Source organism: Pseudochaenichthys georgianus, chromosome 18 (genome assembly GCF_902827115.2).
Source record: "Pseudochaenichthys georgianus chromosome 18, fPseGeo1.2, whole genome shotgun sequence".
In the NCBI taxonomy this organism is placed as follows: Eukaryota; Metazoa; Chordata; class Actinopteri; order Perciformes; family Channichthyidae; genus Pseudochaenichthys; species Pseudochaenichthys georgianus.
In genome coordinates, this window is record NC_047520.1 from 9,762,280 (window position 1) to 9,780,952 (window position 18,673).

Sequence of the window (18,673 nt, forward strand, 5' to 3'; positions counted from 1 at the left end):
CACACACACACACACACACACACACACACACACACACACACACACACACACACTCCTTCTCCCGACTCCTTCCCTTCAAACGCTAATAACCTTGTTGCCATGACTACCATGCCAATTGCATCATCCACTCTCCCTTTTACATGGCCAAGACACCCTAGGGTCAGTCCACAATGTTGTCACACTTTTGATTTTTTTTTTCTTGTCTTATTTTTCCTTTACTTCTGTCATCCATCTCCGTCCAGTGTGGGTCAGAGGGCGTCCAGTTAAACAGATTACCTGGACATAGGGTGCATATTAACAGCTCTTCGGAGGCTTCGCATTGTGTCTCTCATTAAATCTCTTTCACCTTTAAACAAATAAACTGCTCTGTTAGGATGACTTCCTCTTTCCCTCTTTTATAGTCTACCATTTGTGCTTATAGTTTTTTTTTCTTGCCCTCTCTTCCCTTCCCCTTTCTCCCCTCTCATTCCCATCCCCCCTCCTTTTCCATCACTGTATTTCACTCTTTTTTTCCCTCCTAAACTCCATTTATCCTCGCCTTACCTTGTCCGATTGCCCTGCCATGAGTAACGCCATTGGCTCGTCTGTTACTCTGGTTGGAAACCCTTTAGTAATGATCACAGGTTAAACAATGTCAACAGATTGTATTTATGATCAGAGTAACCAGAGACGTTCTGCCTATTCCAAACTGTTTTCTTGATTCTTTTTTTAGATGGGTCTTTATAACAACTTGGCTTTATTCCCCTTCAAGTCGTGGTAAACTGATATCTGTGGCAACATCTAAAACCAACCCATTATCCAATTCCTTTGATGCAGATAGTTGCTCACCTATTTGTATTTTGAAGGGTTAAGAATATGTTCACTCAAGCAACATGTTGCCTGTTATTTCAACCTTAAAAAATGAATTATTGTACATTTAAATCTTTGTACTATTTAATCATATACTTACAGTTTATTTTATTTGTAGTCTTATGTAACTGTTGCTCAGAGCCAAACGTGCAGACATTTTTTTGCAAACCTTTCATGTAAAATATCATATATTTTTAAAGAGGACTAATTCAAATCTTTTAGCTTGAAAGACCATAGACTAGTCCGACTGATTCAAGCTTTTATGGCATGTGATTTAAAACTTTTGCATGTAATAAAACTGTGGGCAGTTTAAGAATATATCATTCTACAGTAATGCCTCTCCAGCAGGGGGCAGTGGAAATCCAGTACTGATACCCATCAACCAGATGCAGCACCTTGGAGGGAAATACCTTCCTGTGAGTCCTCCACTGGGGGTCATAGGTTACCTGTGTTTTACCGTAACCTGTCATTTAACAGACAGAGGAATTGAAAGTGTAATTTCCTCACGTTTAGGAGGTCTCATCCTGAGGCTACATGTCGATACATTGTGAATTGCTGGAGTGTCGTAGCTCAGCAGTTATAATTGTTCAGAGTTCATGTCTCTGAACACTGATCGGCAGCGGCAGCTCCCCTCCAGAAAGGCCTCTGTGCAGAAGTGTCCTCCCACCCTGTCTGACCCCAGCACGACGGCAGTCTACAAGTCACATTACATAACTGTCTGTTCTTTTCTAAAGTCCCTCTAGTCTTCTTCTACTTCATGTCCTTTTAACCTCCATATCTCACAGGCTTTCTTTTCACTTTCTGTTGTACTTTTCTCCTCCCTCTCAGTCACTTTTCTGCCTTGTACTTAAACCTTCTTTCAGAGTGGATTAACATCCGAAGAAATTAGTGTAGGCATGCCTACTCAGTCTGCTTGTATTGATTGTATTTCCACCATCGTTCCTATTCCTATTTCATTCCAGAAAGCATAGCTAAAGGGTCTACAAAAAATCGTTATAATCGGACAAAATGTGTAATAATCTGACCAAAAATCGTTAGAATCTGACAGAAAATCGTTATAATCAATTTATAGACCGAGTTGAAACCGGGAGACAGAGGGGATGACATGCGGCAAATAGTCCCGAGCCTGTTTCGAACCCGATGTTGGTACATCGAACAGATCTCTGCACCATCTTGTTTACCCTTAAGCAATATCAAAACCCTGGCAGTATAAATCATACACTATATCTCCGTGTGTTTATCTTTGTCACTCAGGAAGGGGGTGAGTGAGGGTGAGGTGACTTCTGAGGATCGGGAACACGCCAAACGCATCGTCTACTCTGTTGTTTACGGGGCAGGTGAGCACACACACACACACACACACACACACACACACACACACACACACACACACACACACACACACACAGAGGCATACTCTCAGTATGGTGGTAATAATATCTACACACATACAGATATCAATCAACTTGACAATTAACCTCTATTAATGCAAAATGACAAAACAATGGTTCTAATTGTCATTAAGCGGCCGGTTCAGCGCTAAAAGGCTTCATTGTGTGAAGAGGGTAAACGCATTAGCAGAGGAGATCATTTAGAGACAACTGGAAGAGGAGGAGGAGGAGGAGGGGGGAGATTACAGTATCACAAGGATGTTATTTCGTGCCAGATTTGCCTTGTCTTCCCTCAAAATGATATCTGCTGCGACAGCATTTCTTTCTTGCGATGGCTTACATTCCTGATTCCTCTGCGCGGACAGGGATGGGGGAAGATAGTGAAGATAAAAATAGAAAAAGGGAGCGAGAGAAATTAATGTATAATACACCCATGTGGCCCATTTCTGCTTCACACACACGTGCACACTCCAGAAAGCAGTGGATGTGGGATGGATCATTTGGCCAGCGCATCATTAGAACTGGATTTAAAATGTTGATAAACGTGACCGTGTTTACATGAGCTTTTGTGCTTCCCCTTTTCGATAAAGAGGTTTTACTGGAAGTCTGCACTCTCCATCAGGTTTTACTGCCATGAGCCAATTGAAATGCTTATTTAGAGATGCAGCTTTTGTCCACAGGCCCACACAACACGTAACGAGCTTCTGCTCTGGTTTGGAAAAGCCAGTGCACTGACTAAAGTCTGTATTGGTATAATAAGAGTTTTCTCAGCTTTGTCAAAACTGCTCTTATACCAGAATACAGCGTCTGTTCAAAAGCTGTTCACAGTTAATTATACTTTATTGATTTTCACAGAGCTGCTGCACATGAAGGGCTTCGGCTTGTTACTTTCACATGAAATAAAGAAATGAATAGATATCTAAAAACTATAATTGACATCAATTCAAGCTTTATCTTTAAAAAAAAATGTTTATCAAACTTTAAGAGACTGGATTTTTCATTGCACAGTTTTCACATAAATATTTTACAACTGAGGCGTCCATGTTATTGTTTAACTGTGTTCAACACGATTGAGTCAGTTCTCAATGAAGCTCAACAGCGATTGAGGCAAATGTGTAAAAGCTATCAATTTGAGACATGTAGGGGGGCATGGGGTGCATGCAGGGTCGATTCATAAAGCTAAAGGTCAGTGGTAACAATGCTGAGAAAGTATGGAGATGTTGAAGAGGTGCCGATTGCTGAGACATATTAGCTTAGGAGGAGAAGAAACAAAAATGGAGGGGGGTGGTGGAGTTCGTGGTAACGTAGGGGAAAGGGGAGGAGGGGGGGCTGAGTGAGAGGAATGAGGAGAGGAAGGGAAGGAGCTCCTGATCAGCACCAACAGACAGCTCTTAGTGGATGGATGCGTTGCCATGGATACCAAATACTAAAAAGGGAAGCTTTCTCCGGCAAGACAATAATCAGGACAGGGAGGAGGGGCAGAGTGGTGGACTCATGCACGCGCGCACACACACACACACACACACACACACACACACACACACACACACACACACACACACACACACACACACACACACACACACACACACACACACACACACACACACACACACACACACACACACACACACACACACACACACACAAATGGATCAACAAATATAAAAGGCCAAAAGGTGTGATGAAGGAGGTGAGAGAGAGGGAGGTGGAAACCGCAGTGGAAACATAAAGAGGATGAAATAGAAACAAGAAGGTTAGCTTCAAGGTGGGGTATGTCATTTATTTCAGATACACTTTTTGTTATATTCCATGGAATGCTCTTAACATCGCGATAGCAATGAATACATTAAATGCTTTGACAATAAATACATAAAAAAATGTCATCTCTGGAAGCCGTGGCGCTGTAAAAAGCACGACCAATCATTTGAGCCGGCCCGGCTACAGTAACTGGATGGCCTACCTGCCTGTCAGCCTTCCATCTGTGCACAAACTTATCTCGTGCCCTCATTGGTCATGTGCGCGTTCGTGTGTGTTGGAGGAGGAGCTCTGTAAGGATGTCTGAAGGAAGTGGCAGATTTTTTCTGGCTGTGTATTTTCAAATTCTAGCGCACTCGAGCTGGTTTCTCCAAAGTTACCTACCCCACCTTTAAGTTCTTAATTTGTTACATCTTGTTAATGTAAGGGAAACTTCTGTGTAGCAATGCAGTGGTAGTCACCGACGCAGGAAGGAGACACGGTAGAGCAGGAGCTTTGATGTCAAACACTGGAGGTTTATTTGGAGTTACGGCCGGAGAGATTCACATCACAAGTCACACAGTCACGGTCTGACTGCACGGGTGGTTGCCACGTCAATTCTGGAGCGCCTCTCTCTTGCTAGCCCATTTAACTGGTTTCACAGAGAGTAATCAACACGTTTTGATAAGATAGCTTCAGACAGTTTGGGCACGCTGAGTTACCTGCGTCCGTCACTTATGGCCTCGAAGATGTCATACCCTGGAGTCCACAAACAACAAAGAAGGAAGTGTCCCAGTGCACCCACAACAAAGATCATCTGTGACCTAGTATTGACCGGTCACAGAATGGAAACAATAACATTATGGCTCAAGCAGCCTGTGTCCTTAAAGGACATAAATAGACGTCAAGGTTGGTCCTGTATGTCACATCTAGGAGTCTGAGATAATTATTTCCCTAACAGTTAACAGATTCAGGTTAAGACTTCAGTTCAGTCACCTTTTAAAAATGCTTAAAGAAGCAACATGCTCCAATTTAAATAGGAACTACAATTTCGCCTTCATCTATTAAGTCCATTCAATCCAAGTTTATGGTCATCAATTATTAAAGATTTCAAAAGAAACCCAACTTAAAAAAGCAGGGAAAGCATTTGTACACTTTGAATAAACTATAGCTTGCATAGTTCAGTTTTAGCAAGATTATAGTAGCAAACAACACCCAGGTTAAACATGTGACGGCGTTCTGAAGGTTTGTTGGTACGGTTTTGTAATTAGTTTCACTGAACATACGTTTTGCGTAATAGCCAACATTAGATGTTAGCACGGTCAAATTTAAGAGAACAAACCTCACCTCTGTTCTCGCCTAGAGCTGTTTCCACCACCTTAAAGCTGCCGCAATGTGTGTCTCTTCTTTGGATTTGCCTCACAACAGATATTTCTTGCCAAATTGATAAGTCCTCTGAGCAGCTCAAAGTTCCGCCATTTCATGTTTGCCTTACAGGCGCTACAGTGACAACCTATCGTCTCTTGAAGTTCAAGTGGCCTTACAAAACAGGACCGGTCTGGGCTAGTCAGTTAGTGTCATCATTTCAGTAGAAATCTCTGTACCGTAAATCTTCAAAGTCTTTGACATAGCGCCCAGGCTGTTATTGTTGCTATTTTAGACATACCGCCTTTAAACAAACAAATCAGCTGCCTTTTTGAAGAAGTAGATGTTTCGTTTAGAAGACAGAGTGCAGAAAAAGTGAAGAACTATTAAGAGGGCTGCAGTAGTAGTGGAAGTAGAAAAGGGGCTAACTGAGATTAATGGGGGCACGGCCAAAGGAGTTCAGGGAGCGTCAGTAATGAAGGTTAAAGGTCACTCCCTGAACTCACCTCGTTCAGCATGAACAAATGACATATGGAGTGCTCGTCGGCATCTACTAATCACCCTCTTTGTCGCTCACTGTCCCGGTTGCATGAAGTATGTACATATTAAACTCAGCCGCGTTGCTAGAAGGGCTTTGATGTCACGACATCTTCAGGGATCGGTTAAGCAACACCGACAGATATGCCAAAGCGAATACATTTTGAAGTTGTCATCTTCAAAAATGAAGCCACTGTTAATGAATCTGGAGACATTCCCACTTTCCAAGTTATCATTCATTCTGGACAACGGGTCTCACCCCCTGCGTGCCACACTGGTTTCCTACCGGAGCACTTTCAGCCATAGACTGAGATCACCGATAACCACCACACAGCGCCACAGGAGGTCTTTCCTCCCAGTGGCCATCAAACTCTTTAACTCTTCACCCCTAAGTTAAGGGCACTGAGAACTTCCACACCAACACTATGTGCAATATACATATCAATATAATTAACATCATTGCAATACACTCGCTGCTATATATATAACTATGTGCAATATTATATTATATTATTATTAGTATTATTAATAATGCTATGATAACGTGCAATTACGTAACTGTCACTACGTTTACATTTTTGCACTACTAACTACTGCTAATAATGATTGCATTGATTGTGTGACGATCTATGTTTCTATGTTTCATGTTGTCTGGATGTTTAATTGTTCTTTTTGCTTGTGTTTATTGTGTTTATTGTATGTTGTTACTCTGGCACAACAATTTCCTTCGGGATGAATAAAGTCTTATCTTATCTTATCATTGCTCAAAACTAATTCACTAAATCAACATCTAGAAATAAGAATTAAACGTCAACCTATCATCAATTCTGACGGATGTTAGGTTGATGTCAAATGTATTTGACATTCTGAGAAATGTTGACTGAAACTCGGGTGCGCGTCCCGATGCTAACATTACCCCCGCTGAGTAAGTATTAATAGCATTAGTTGTGTTGTTAAGGTACAACAAAGAATATCCATTAATTTTAGCTGACTATTTTAACTGTTTATCTATTACATTTTTGGATTCTTGTACCACATTCCTGCATCGTTTCTGAACATCTATTTAATTAACGACCGACGGGTGTGTTCAAAGATCAAAGCGTTTCCACGGCAACGCCCTGCCAGTGAACGACAGACAGCCTGCCAGAGAATATATTGACAATATTGTGCTGCACTATTGCTTCAACTCCAATCAGCTAAATATCCTCCCCAGAGTATTTCGGAGTCCAGATGAACACCTGATGACTCTCGTGTTTGCTATGTATGTCCGTTTGATCAAATGAGCATATCGGTGCGACCGTGACAAATGTCCCTACATTTGGATCACCAAATTATGTATGAACAGTGAAAATTGTGGCCAGCCGAGCAATAGTTGGAAAAAAAGCTCTTCAGATTTTACAGCTCCTCTCCCCTCTAGCCGTGATGTCTTAACGAGCTCTCCCATACACACCCATTATAAAATGTGAAACAGTGACATTTTTACAAAACGTAAGCTGCGACTACGTGAGAAAAATATCCAATTAGTCTAATAAAGTCCATAGGCTCGAGAACTCTTTAAACTTGTAATTTTTGTTCTATATTAAAGTAAAACTACTTCTGCTGACCTTCACACATCAACACACACACACCACACACACACACACACACACACACCACACACACACACACACACACACACACACACACACACACACACACACACACACACACACACACACACACACACACACACACACACACATTGAGGCTCTTTGTTCTTGGCTTTATCTTGGCTTTACACACACATACATACACACACACACACACACACACACACACACACGTCTCTTGCAGTCTTCCCCTGATCCTTTCCCCCCACCCTCTTTTATCTTGTCCTTTACTACCCTTCTTTTGGATCAACTTTTTTTTCTCTATTTCTTTCGCCCCTTGATCGAGTCAGTCGTTTGATCTCGTTTTACACTCTTCCAATCAGCCATGATAAAGTTAGAGTTTGCTCCATTCATTGACTTGACTGACTTTGTTGTCAGCTCAAGGTCTCCAGCAGTAAGGTCACTCGCAATGCAGGTCATCACAGAGTAGTGATATCAAAGGAATGACATTTTGGGAAGTCATACTGGACTGCCTTAGAGTTAGATGTGAAGATACATGCCCACTCATGTCTGTGCAGAAAATAAAAAGCTACCATGAGCAACAAGCTAGCTTATCTTATCACAAAGAATCAAAATAGGGGGGAATAAATGGGCCTACCAGCCCCTCTTAGGCTCACTTAGTAACATCTAAAATCTCATGTTTAAGTGTTAACCCAGTGTCAACAATAAAGAATAAGGACAACACATGGCTGTGTTGTGAGGGGCTATACGCCAGGTGCAGTAACTTCCAAAGGTTTAGTCAAATGAATCCCAAATGAACACTATTCCTTTAGCCTCTAGCGTACAGCAGATATTGCCAACTGTTTAGCAAGCCGTAGTAACCCTAGTGACAATAAAACTTTGTGAAGAATGTATAAAAAAAGAAGATATAATCAAGTACAAAATGAATCATCAAGGCTAAAAATAAAACGTAATCATACTGTTCATGTTATCTGTATGGTATTAATGTCTCAGTACCTGCTGCTATTGCGCATAGGTGAATATAAGCTTGACTAACTTATATTTATATATATATATGTTGATCCTTGCAGGTCGTGAGCGTCTGTCTGGGATCCTTGGGGTGAGCGCTGAGAAGGCCAGCCGATTCCAAGACAGTTTCCTGCAGAGCTACAGAGAAGTGCAGACCTTCATCCAGAGGACCATCCAGCTGTGCCACAAACGAGGTCTGTGTCCAATCACATTCCCATTGTGTCTCCCATAAGAATAAGTAACTCTTAAAAAGGTTATATTGAGTGTTAATGCTCCTAATAGGAAAGATATTGGAGAAAATGTGTCGCATACTGTATGAGTACTACTTCCCAGAGTTCAATTGCAAATTGTGTATTCATAGGATTAAAGATTATAGTCAGAATCACAGTTAACACGAGGGAAATTAGGGGTTAATGTAAAGCGAATGACACCAGAATTATAACAAAACATGTGCGTGTGTCACTGTAAGGGCCTGCACATGTAGTTTGATGTTTGTATGGGTACACACGCACACACTCGCTCTCTGTGGATTAGTTTGCATGAGGAAGATGTGCTTGCATTGGCAGGAAAGAGACAAACTGCCGTGGGTCAATACTTGAGGTGGATGGGGGGGCAAGGCTGACGGTTCAGACGGGACACTCTATTTATATTCAGACTGAACTGCCAACACAGCACACCTGAGACTCAAACACGCTCACAGAAAATAGTGTAACGTCTGCACTCTAACCCTCATTGCGCTCGGTACACGAGCCCAATGTCTCAGTCTGTTTCTGCATCGTAAAATCGGTCATTTCATCTTGAATAATAAGTAAGGCTTTTAACCCAACCCATTACAATCACCATTCATCTTGAAAAAATGTACGCAAATTAATCGCATTACCAAGTTTCACCCCAACCTCCTCCTGCAATTCAAGTGCAGACGTTAACTGTTCATTACAGTGAAATGGCAAGTTTATATCCCCCACATAATGAAAGTAAATACTAGTATTTCAAACTTGTGATAAATGATGATTCACCGCAGATTATTATTGTCTTAACGCAGGTTGTTCTTAATCGATTGACATCACTAAGTGTTGCCATATAACTTTGTTTTGTAGTTAACGTCTAGATTTAGATGTTTTTCAGTCGGGAGCGTCACCAAAAACAGACATGTACTTTATCACCCACGGCAACCTATCACCGGTGAGACAACCAACTCTTTGTCCTATGTCTGCTCCTGCTTAATGGACTTATTCTCCCAAAATGCTGCGCACAGATCACCATGGAAGCCTTGTTGCGCAACACAGTCGGCTCTGATTCAGCTCATCACCATGGTGATCCTCTTTGCTCGCTGTCCTTCAGTCTGTCTGTCTGCCTTTTACTCTCCCTCATCCAATTACTGTTTTCATATGTATCTTCCTTTTCACTCCCCCCCTCATGCCACAGCAGAAATGTACAGTAGCTGATTGATAAAGTAGTCCCCTTTAACCTGTGTTGGCTGGGAGGAAGCATACACTTTCCCCTGGCAGTGACTCAGGGAGCTGGGATTAGTACTCGCCTGGGCTCTGCACCTCTCTGAGATTACAGATCTGATTCAGCAACTCTTTTCTTCATACTGAGCAGAGACGGGTCGAGCAGTGCCGCCTCAGCTACGGTCATTTGCTGGAAGGACAACGAGAGCTGGTGAGGTCAGGATCAGTGTGGGTGTAACAGCAGGGGGCGAAGATAAGACGATGGAACCCAAGAAGAAGTACCGAAATGTAACACAAAAAGGAAATGGGACAAAGATAAGGACTAAAACAGGACCGTTTTTTATTATATAAACTACAATAAATAACTTCACAGCCATAGCTGACATTGCTTTTATGAATCGCCAAGACTCGCTGTCCTTGATATTGCAATGAGATGAAGCCTCTGGCTAAGCCTGTCCCCTAGTTCTTAACGTCATGCACATTTCATCAAAGCTCTTGGGATGAATGCAGTACCTTCACTTAAAGAATGCCTGACGTAAAAAAAGACAAGGCAAGAAGGATTTTTTTATTCTTTTTTTTGTAAACAACGGAGAATCACACAGATGAAAAAGTGTTCTTCTGAGGGCCACAGCAGACACAGGGAAGCCTCGATCTGTGAGATACGCAATGCACTGACGTGCACTCACTCACACATCCTGTCAAGTTGTTCATGAACATGTAGATATGTCAGCGGCACATGGCGGGGCTGGCAGGCTTAGTTCTGCTGTAGTTCTGTCATGGAGTAGTATGGTCTCTACAAATGGCAGCAGCACTGATCTATGTGGACAGCTCAAACACGAGACACACCGCTGAAGAGAAACATTTATTCTTATTCCATTTTTATTACGGGTATTTGATCATTCCTTATTTTCATGCATAGCTCCTGAGCGGTTTTTTCCAGTTCATTAGGAAAACAGAACCAATGAATATGTTTCTCAAATCTCAAGATTAATACAAATTAAGAATTACTTTTATATAATAGAATTTAGAAATTAAGAACCAGGAGTTGGTGGATACCAAAGCAGAGACAATACAATGTTGTATCTATATAAGCACATTTTTACCAACTAATTCACCGTTTCAACCTAAAAAGGTGATGACATGTCAGTGTATTGTCAACCACCTGTATAAATATCAAAGTGTTTAAACATATTTAAATATAAACATCTGGAAACTGGAAGCCAAACTGTCATCCCATTTTGATTTAGATATTGCCTAACCCTGATTGGTTTAAAAAAGGTTTTTATTTGATTAGTTTTGATGATTGAAACAATTAGGAAAACACCACCAAACGTTTTTTAATGTCCCGATTGATTGTCTCTCCATCCTAGTTTCTACAGCTTATCTTCCACTATCTCTACGCACACAGTTTGAACTTGAAAAGCACTGAGCCTCTACACCACCGTGTCACTGACAGAAAGAGCCACTGCTGTTTGAAAAGCACACACATTCCTCTGTGAGTCACATACCTGTCCGCAGGATCAACGCGACACAAAGTGCACTTGTCATCGGGCCCCAGGACAGGGGTCACATTCCTGGCGACAAAAGGTCACACGCACGTGTCATGGGTCGCAGTGAGGGGAGGGTTTTTGTGTTTGTTTCTACAACTGTTGTGCGCTCATTTCCTATGCATCTATGTCTGTGAGCATGAATGTGTGTGTGTTCTGGGAAGAGACTCATTCAGGCTTTGTGGCGTTCCTCATAGTAAGGGATACTAGAGGGATTTGGCCCTAAAGCCTGCTCCTTTGTCCAGCTGGTGGAATGTACTGGTCCACTGTGTTTGTAAGTGTGTGTGTGTGTGTGTTTTGCATACCTTCACTTGATAATGTGTGCATGTTTGGAATGTTGCTTTCCAAAGTGTGTTTGTGGGACTGTGTGTGTGTGTGTGTGTGTGTGTGTGTGTGTGTGTGTGTGTGTGTGTGTGTGTGTGTGTGTGTGTGTGTGTGTGTGTGTGTGTGTGTGTGTGTGTGTGTGTGTGTGTGTGTGTGTGTGTGTGTGTGTGTGTGTGTGTGTGTGTGTGTGTGTGTGTGTGTGTGTGTGTGTGTGTGTGTGTGTGTGTGTGTGTGTGTGTGTGTGTGTGTGTGTGTGTGTGTGTGTGTGTGTGTGTGTGTGTGTGTGTGTGTGTGTGTGTGTGTGTGTGTGTGTGTGTGTGTGTGTGTGTGTGTGTGTGTGTGTGTGTGTGTGTGTGTGTGTGTGTGTGTTGTTACCACCTATAATGCATGTCTTTGCATCTACCCGAGCAGGTTTTTAGTAAACACACTTGGAGCCAAGAATATTTACTGAATAACTCTTTGTTTCAACACAATTGGGTGGAGGAGGAAACTGGAGGTCACTTATTATTCTTTAATTCGATCGTCATCATTTATTGGTCCCAAAGCGGTGTAGATATAAGATATAAGACTCGCATAATAAATAAAGAGGCAAGCACACATTGATAAAAGAAAATCAAGTAAGTACACATCCATGAATTAAGAACCAGTCGTGGGATGAGTTCTGGTGAGCCTGGTCGGAAACATGTGGATTTGAAAGATATCTCTAAAATGTGTTGGCGAGCAGACCGAGGTGATATGTTCTCATTTGTATTTGTATGCTCACTACCTCAGAGTCAAGTGGTGATTTCTCCTCACAGTGAATCATGAGGGAGAAGCAGCTGCTCCATTGAATGTGAATAATATAACAAACACAAATTGAAGCTTCGCCGTGTGAGAGGAGCAGCCCTCAAGGATGGAGTTTCTCAATCTTGATTTAAATTGGATTAAATGTGCTCAGAATAATGACCATGAATTAATAATACACTTCAAATGTTTGTCTTTGATTAGGTTACGTTCTCTCCATCATGGGTCGTCGGCGGACCCTCGCTAACATCAACTCCCCGGATTGGGGTATCCGGATGCAGGCTGAGAGGCAGGCTGTCAACTTTGTGGTCCAAGGTAGGATGATTGACAGGTGTCAGCTTGTGTGAACACTATTATGTTTACCTGCCTGACTAACCCTTCACCACAGATAAGAGTTTGATATTTTGTATGTGTTTCTTTGCAGGTTCTGCTGCTGATCTCTGTAAGATGGCCATGATCCGAATCTTCAACCAGGTGTCCTCCTCCAGCTCGCTCTCCGCCAGGTACTAACACCTTAACAAGCTGGCTGAAGACGCTTGCATTACGAGTCATCACCAACATGTCATATCTAGCATGTCGCCTTGACTACGGCAACAAAGTAAAGACTGGCTATTCACACTGTAGTCACTGTTCTGGATACGCTAAGTCCTATTTTAATGAACAACAACTGACTGGGTCTCTCACGCCAAAACACATAAACAACATCCACTATTTTACCAGCCAATTTAATTTGTAGTGTTTGCTCAAATGACTGCTGTTCCACGCCGAACACTGAGCCAGAGTAAACACACTTGGAGCCAAGAATGAAATGGGCTGGGTGCAAATTAGGGGACTTGCTTGAAGCCCTCACGGTGGTCTGTTGATGAAGAGGCCTCATTATTAGTAATGGTTGAAGTAACTGTTGTTGATTTACTTTGTGTCTGTACCTGCAGGCTGGTAGCACAGCTCCACGATGAGCTTCTGTACGAAGTGGAGGAATCCCAGGTGGAACAGTTTGCAGGTGAATAAATAACTTCTTTTATCAAACATTTGAAATGTATCCTACAGTTATATACTGCACATATGAAGCCAAATTGGTGTACAGTGAGGAATATAGGTTTGTTTTGGACATACAAGCTTGTTTTGGTAGATACATACGTCAATGTGACGGGGGATCAACACCAATCTCCCGGGGGGAGGTCACTGAGGTCGTCAAACAACTCCACAGTGGCAAAGCCCCGGGGGTGGATGAGATCCGCCCGGAAATGCTGAAGGCTCTGGGTGTTGAGGGACTGTCATGGTTGACACGTCTCATCAACGTTGCGTGGAAGTCGGAAACAGTACCGAAGGAGTGGCACACCGAGGTGGTGGTCCCCCTTTTCAAAAAGGGGGATCAGAGGGTGTGTGCCAATTACAGAGGCATCACACTACTCAGCCTCCCCGGGAAAGTTTACTCCAAGGTACTTGAAAGGAGGGTCAGGCCGATTGTCGAACCTCAGATTGAGGAGGAACAATGCGGATTCCGTCCTGGTCGTGGAACGACGAATCAGCTTTTTACTCTCGCAAGGATCCTGGAGGGGGCCTGGGAGTACGCTTATCCGGTCTACATGTGTTTTGTAGACTTGGAGAAGGCGTATGACCGAGTTCCCAGGGAGTTACTCTGGGAGGTGCTGCGGGAGTATGGGGTGAGGGGGTCTCTACTCAGGGCCATCCAATCTCTGTACTCCCAAAGCGAGAGCTGTGTCCGGGTCCTCGGCAGTAAGTCGGACCCATTTCCGGTGAGGGTTGGCCTCCGCCAGTGCTGCGCTTTGTCACCAATCCTGTTTGTAATATACATGGATCGGATTTCGAGGCGTAGTCGTTGGGGGGGGGGTCTGCAGTTCGGTGGACTAAGGATTGCACCACTGCTTTTTGCAGATGATGTGGTTCTAATGGCTTCAGCACTCACTGGATCGGTTCGCAACCGAGTGTGAAGCGGCTGGGATGAGGATCAGCACCCCCAAATCTGAGGCCATGGTTCTCAGCAGGAAACCGATGGACTGTCCACTCCAAGTAGGGAATGAGTCCTTACCCCAAGTGAAGGAGTTCAAGTATCTCGGGGTCTTGATCTCGAGTGAGGGAACAATGGAGCGTGAGATGGGCCGGAGAATCGGAGCAGCGGGAGCGGTACTGCAGTCGCTTTAACGCACCGTTGTGACGAAAAGGGAGCTGAGCCAGAAGGCAAAGCTCTCTGTCTACCGGGCCATTTTCGTTCCTACCCTCACCTATGGTCATGAAGGATGGGTCATGACCCAAAGAACGAGATCGCGGATACAAGCGGCCGAGATGGGTTTCCTCCGCCGGGTGGCTGGTGTCTCCCTTAGAGATAAGGTGAGAAGTTCGGTCATCAGGGAGGGACTCGGAGTTGAGCCGCTCCTCCTTCGCGTCGAAAGAAGCCAGTTGAGGTGGTTCGGGCACCTAGTTAGGATGCCACCTGGGCGCCTCCCTAGAGAGGTGTTCGAGGCACGTCCAGCTGGGAAGAGACCAAGGGGTAGACCTAGGACCAGGTGGAGGAATTATATCTCTTCGCTGGCCTGGGAGCGCCTTGGGATCCCCCAGTCAGAGCTGGTTGATGTCGCCAGGGAAAAGAAAGTTTGGGGCTCTCTGCTGGAACTGCTACCCCCGCGACCCGACCACGGATAAGCGGGAGAAGATGGATGGATGGATGGATACGTCAATGTAAGTTTAAAGAGAGAGCCACCACGTTATTAAAAGTCAATTGACGCAGCATTTTTTTTATGAAATCTTCTTTCTATGCCTACGTTACCCACAATGCAACAGCTATGGTCACTGTTGAAGTCATTTATACATGTGTCTACGTGTTGTTTTGTGTGCAGGTCTGGTGAAGAGCACCATGGAGTCCCTGCAGCACATCGACCATCTAGGAGTCCATCTTAAGGTGAGACAGTGGAACATGACATTACCATCATTCGCTGATATTATAGTGTCATTTATTGTGTCTTTTTAATTATTTTGCTGTGTAACACATCAAAGAAAGACTGCAATTAGGCCACGTACCTATTTCGAGGACAATGTTTAAGTATGGTGATTGAAACACAACTTTCTTAAGTACAACATGGAATATTCTCGTCCTTCAACCTACCGATTACATCAAAAATCCTGACTGCTTTTACAATAAAACATCAGTGGACTGCGCAAGAAGCCACAGGGTAATTCATCTGTATCTAAATCAATTTCTATAGGATTTTCTGTAAATGATAGCTTTAATTTGCATTAGTGATTTAAAAATGTGCCTCTGTATTATTGGCTGATCTTCCATAAGGATAATTAGGTGAGTCTAAATCAATGTAGGTCACTGTGACCGACATCTGCACGACGTGTACATCGACACACTGGCACCTTTCCCATCTCTTATATTTAGAGTATGTGTGCGTTTGTTTTCCAGGTCCCCCTGAAGGTGGCAGTCTCCAGCGGAAAGTCGTGGGGATCCATGTCTGAGCTCATCATGTCTCCCTCTGCTTCTCTTTGAGACCCCCAACCCCCTTTTTTACTACCTTAATGCTTCTATCACCACTCCCCCTTAAACAAAATATATATACTTTTCTTGCACTGCTCCCTTCCCCTCTTGTTACATTTGCCTCCCCAGTTTCTTGTTCCATGTCTCTCTCCTAATCTTTCTTGCTTGTCCTGCATCCACATCGCTATGGAAACCAGGCAGCTGCAGCTCTTTCCTGCTCCCAGTTCTTGCTTTCACTCTATCCGTATCCGGGGGCAACGGTAGGAGACTGGATTGCTCTCCTCCATCCTCCATCCTGTTTTCACACTCTCTTATTCAGCCCGACGCTTGTTGCCAAGGTGAATCCCTATGTTTGAGAGTGCTTGATATTTATTAGTTCATAAAATGGTTATTAATATAATGTTTAATAGTGTACTGTGTTCTGTACTGTGAAAACGTCCTTGTATTTATTATTGTAATGCTTTCTAAGTGTCGAATAAACATTGCTTCACTCTGACAGGAAGTCAGGAACCCAGTGATTTTTCTCCTCCAGTTTCCTTTTGCAGGTTTCTTTTACAAACACTCGGCGCTAATGCTCAATGAATTCCTCACAATCATTTGCATGTTACATTTGAAAGCATTTTTAGAGCTGATGCTCTTAATAGCCGAGTCGTAGCTCAATTAAAGCAGCATAATAAGCTTGAATTTAATTACAAATTAGTTTAATTAATATCCCCCTTTCAATAATCCTTTCAACCTTTATTGGCAATAAATGATTAAAGAGAGGAATTCCAAGAGTGAAAAATGAATTTATAGAAAGTCATGTAGCGGATATTCTAGTGTTTTAATCCCATTGAGATCAGGGTCGCTTTCTCCAATAATAAGCTTCTTCTTTTTGTGTGTTACTGTAAGTAGCATTCAGCTGATTCAAAACAGATGATCTCATTTTTAGCTCACACACAGATACGCACATTCCACAAATGCTCTCATGTCACCAGCTTCCAGGCACACTGACCGCGTTTCCTTGTCTTTGGCAGCCCCCTAAGAGGCTCTTTCGGCCCCTGTTATCCGTCCAATGAAGACCCTTTGGGACTACAAAATGTGTCACGGCCATTTCAGGCACCTTGTGACATGTGTAACAAAGCCTCAACCTTATTACGTATTTAAATGATCACCTCATTAATTTAAAGAGTCGTCAACGTTTTCAAAGGATCCGCCCACAGTTCTCATGTATTCACAGTCTTCCAGGTCTTTTTATTTTTCAGCCGCACTTTGTGGAAGCCACTGACGGGAATGTGTTGTCCGTGTGCCGATGTGAAGGAAGCTTTTTCTCACCGGGTCAGTATGAGCAGCACAGAGCCAGAGAAGCAGACAGTGTTATGGAAATCTGCCCCTCTCTCATTGTTCTGTGGTTTAAGGGTGCACCCCCCCCCCCCCCCCCCCCCCCCCCTCCCCTCCCTTTTAGATGGCTTGAGTGAGACTTGTTTGTGCAAATTCTAGAGCAAGTGGTGCTCAAAGAAAATATGGAGTTTAAACAAAAACGAATAATTTCGGGGCAGGAGCTCCAACAAGCCGTTTAGGACAGAGAGTGAATACACTATACAGAGATGCTGTGTGAGAAACCAATGTGAGTTTGGAAAATTGAACAATATAAATCTATTTTAATAAACCTCAACAATGGAATTATGATCAGTAGAAATGGCCATGCCATGGGACCTTTAAGTAAAATCTACTATGCAATAGAAAGTGAAATGTACGTACACAAACTGAAATTTGACAGTAAAGCTTACTTGATTCCCGTTAGTAACAAACACTTCCTAGCTGTAAGTAGATGCTACTTGAAGTACAGGTTGTTACATTTACTTAGAATTTCTGCGTGGAATATTGTTACCTAAAGTAAATGTCACTCCACTTTCTTTTCAGTGTAGGTTAAAGGGGCCCTATTATGCTCCTTGGGGTGTTCCCTTTCCTATAGTGTGTTATAGTATGGGTTTGAGTGCATGCACATGTTCTGCAAAGGCTAACATCCCAAAGAGAGAGTTCATCTTTCACTCTTTTTACTTATAAGTATTTTTACAATCTTAAATGCTATTTTCATTCAAGTGAAATAACTACTATTGTCTCTAAAGGGTACTAGCACATCACTTTTTCACCATCTGTACTTACATTTGTGTTTATTTCAGTGTTTAAAAGGGTATTGCAATAAGAAGAATACTTCAAACATGATGCCTGTCGTCCTCTATCTAATAATAAATGCATGACTGAAACCCATTGTGTTATGACCTCCATTCTCTTTCCTAATGTTACTGTATTCTTGTATCTTTTAAAGGATACAATGAGCTTATGATTATGATCATCTGGCTGAGTGATGACCTGCAGCCGAGGCCCAAGGGTCCCTCTGAAGACTCCAGTTGTCAAGGGCAACAGCATGAGCTTCCCCCTAGCTGCCATGGCGACGGTGAGATGTGTAAGTAGACCCTGCAGCACTTAAATCACTTTAAATCCAATGATTACCTTATAAAACCAATACATAATCATCGCCCTCCTGTGCCACCTTAGGAAGAAAGAATAAGTTAACCGTTGCAACATATAAAAG

At 42.9% G+C, this 18,673-nt stretch overlaps 1 protein-coding gene across 1 annotated transcript in view; it reads left to right on the forward strand.

Moving 5' to 3' along the window:
- The window catches only part of poln (polymerase (DNA directed) nu), a 56,076-nt gene extending 39,545 nt beyond the window's left edge, over positions 1 to 16,531 (forward strand). The window contains exons 21-27 of the mRNA XM_034106587.1: positions 2,104 to 2,186; positions 8,560 to 8,691; positions 12,807 to 12,917; positions 13,027 to 13,105; positions 13,535 to 13,602; positions 15,458 to 15,519; positions 16,027 to 16,531. Of these exons, the coding sequence (XP_033962478.1) occupies positions 2,104 to 2,186; positions 8,560 to 8,691; positions 12,807 to 12,917; positions 13,027 to 13,105; positions 13,535 to 13,602; positions 15,458 to 15,519; positions 16,027 to 16,110 (619 nt within the window). The 3' untranslated portion in view covers positions 16,111 to 16,531. The remainder of the gene's footprint in view (positions 1 to 2,103; positions 2,187 to 8,559; positions 8,692 to 12,806; positions 12,918 to 13,026; positions 13,106 to 13,534; positions 13,603 to 15,457; positions 15,520 to 16,026) is intronic.
- Positions 16,532 to 18,673: the final 2,142 nt, after the last annotated feature.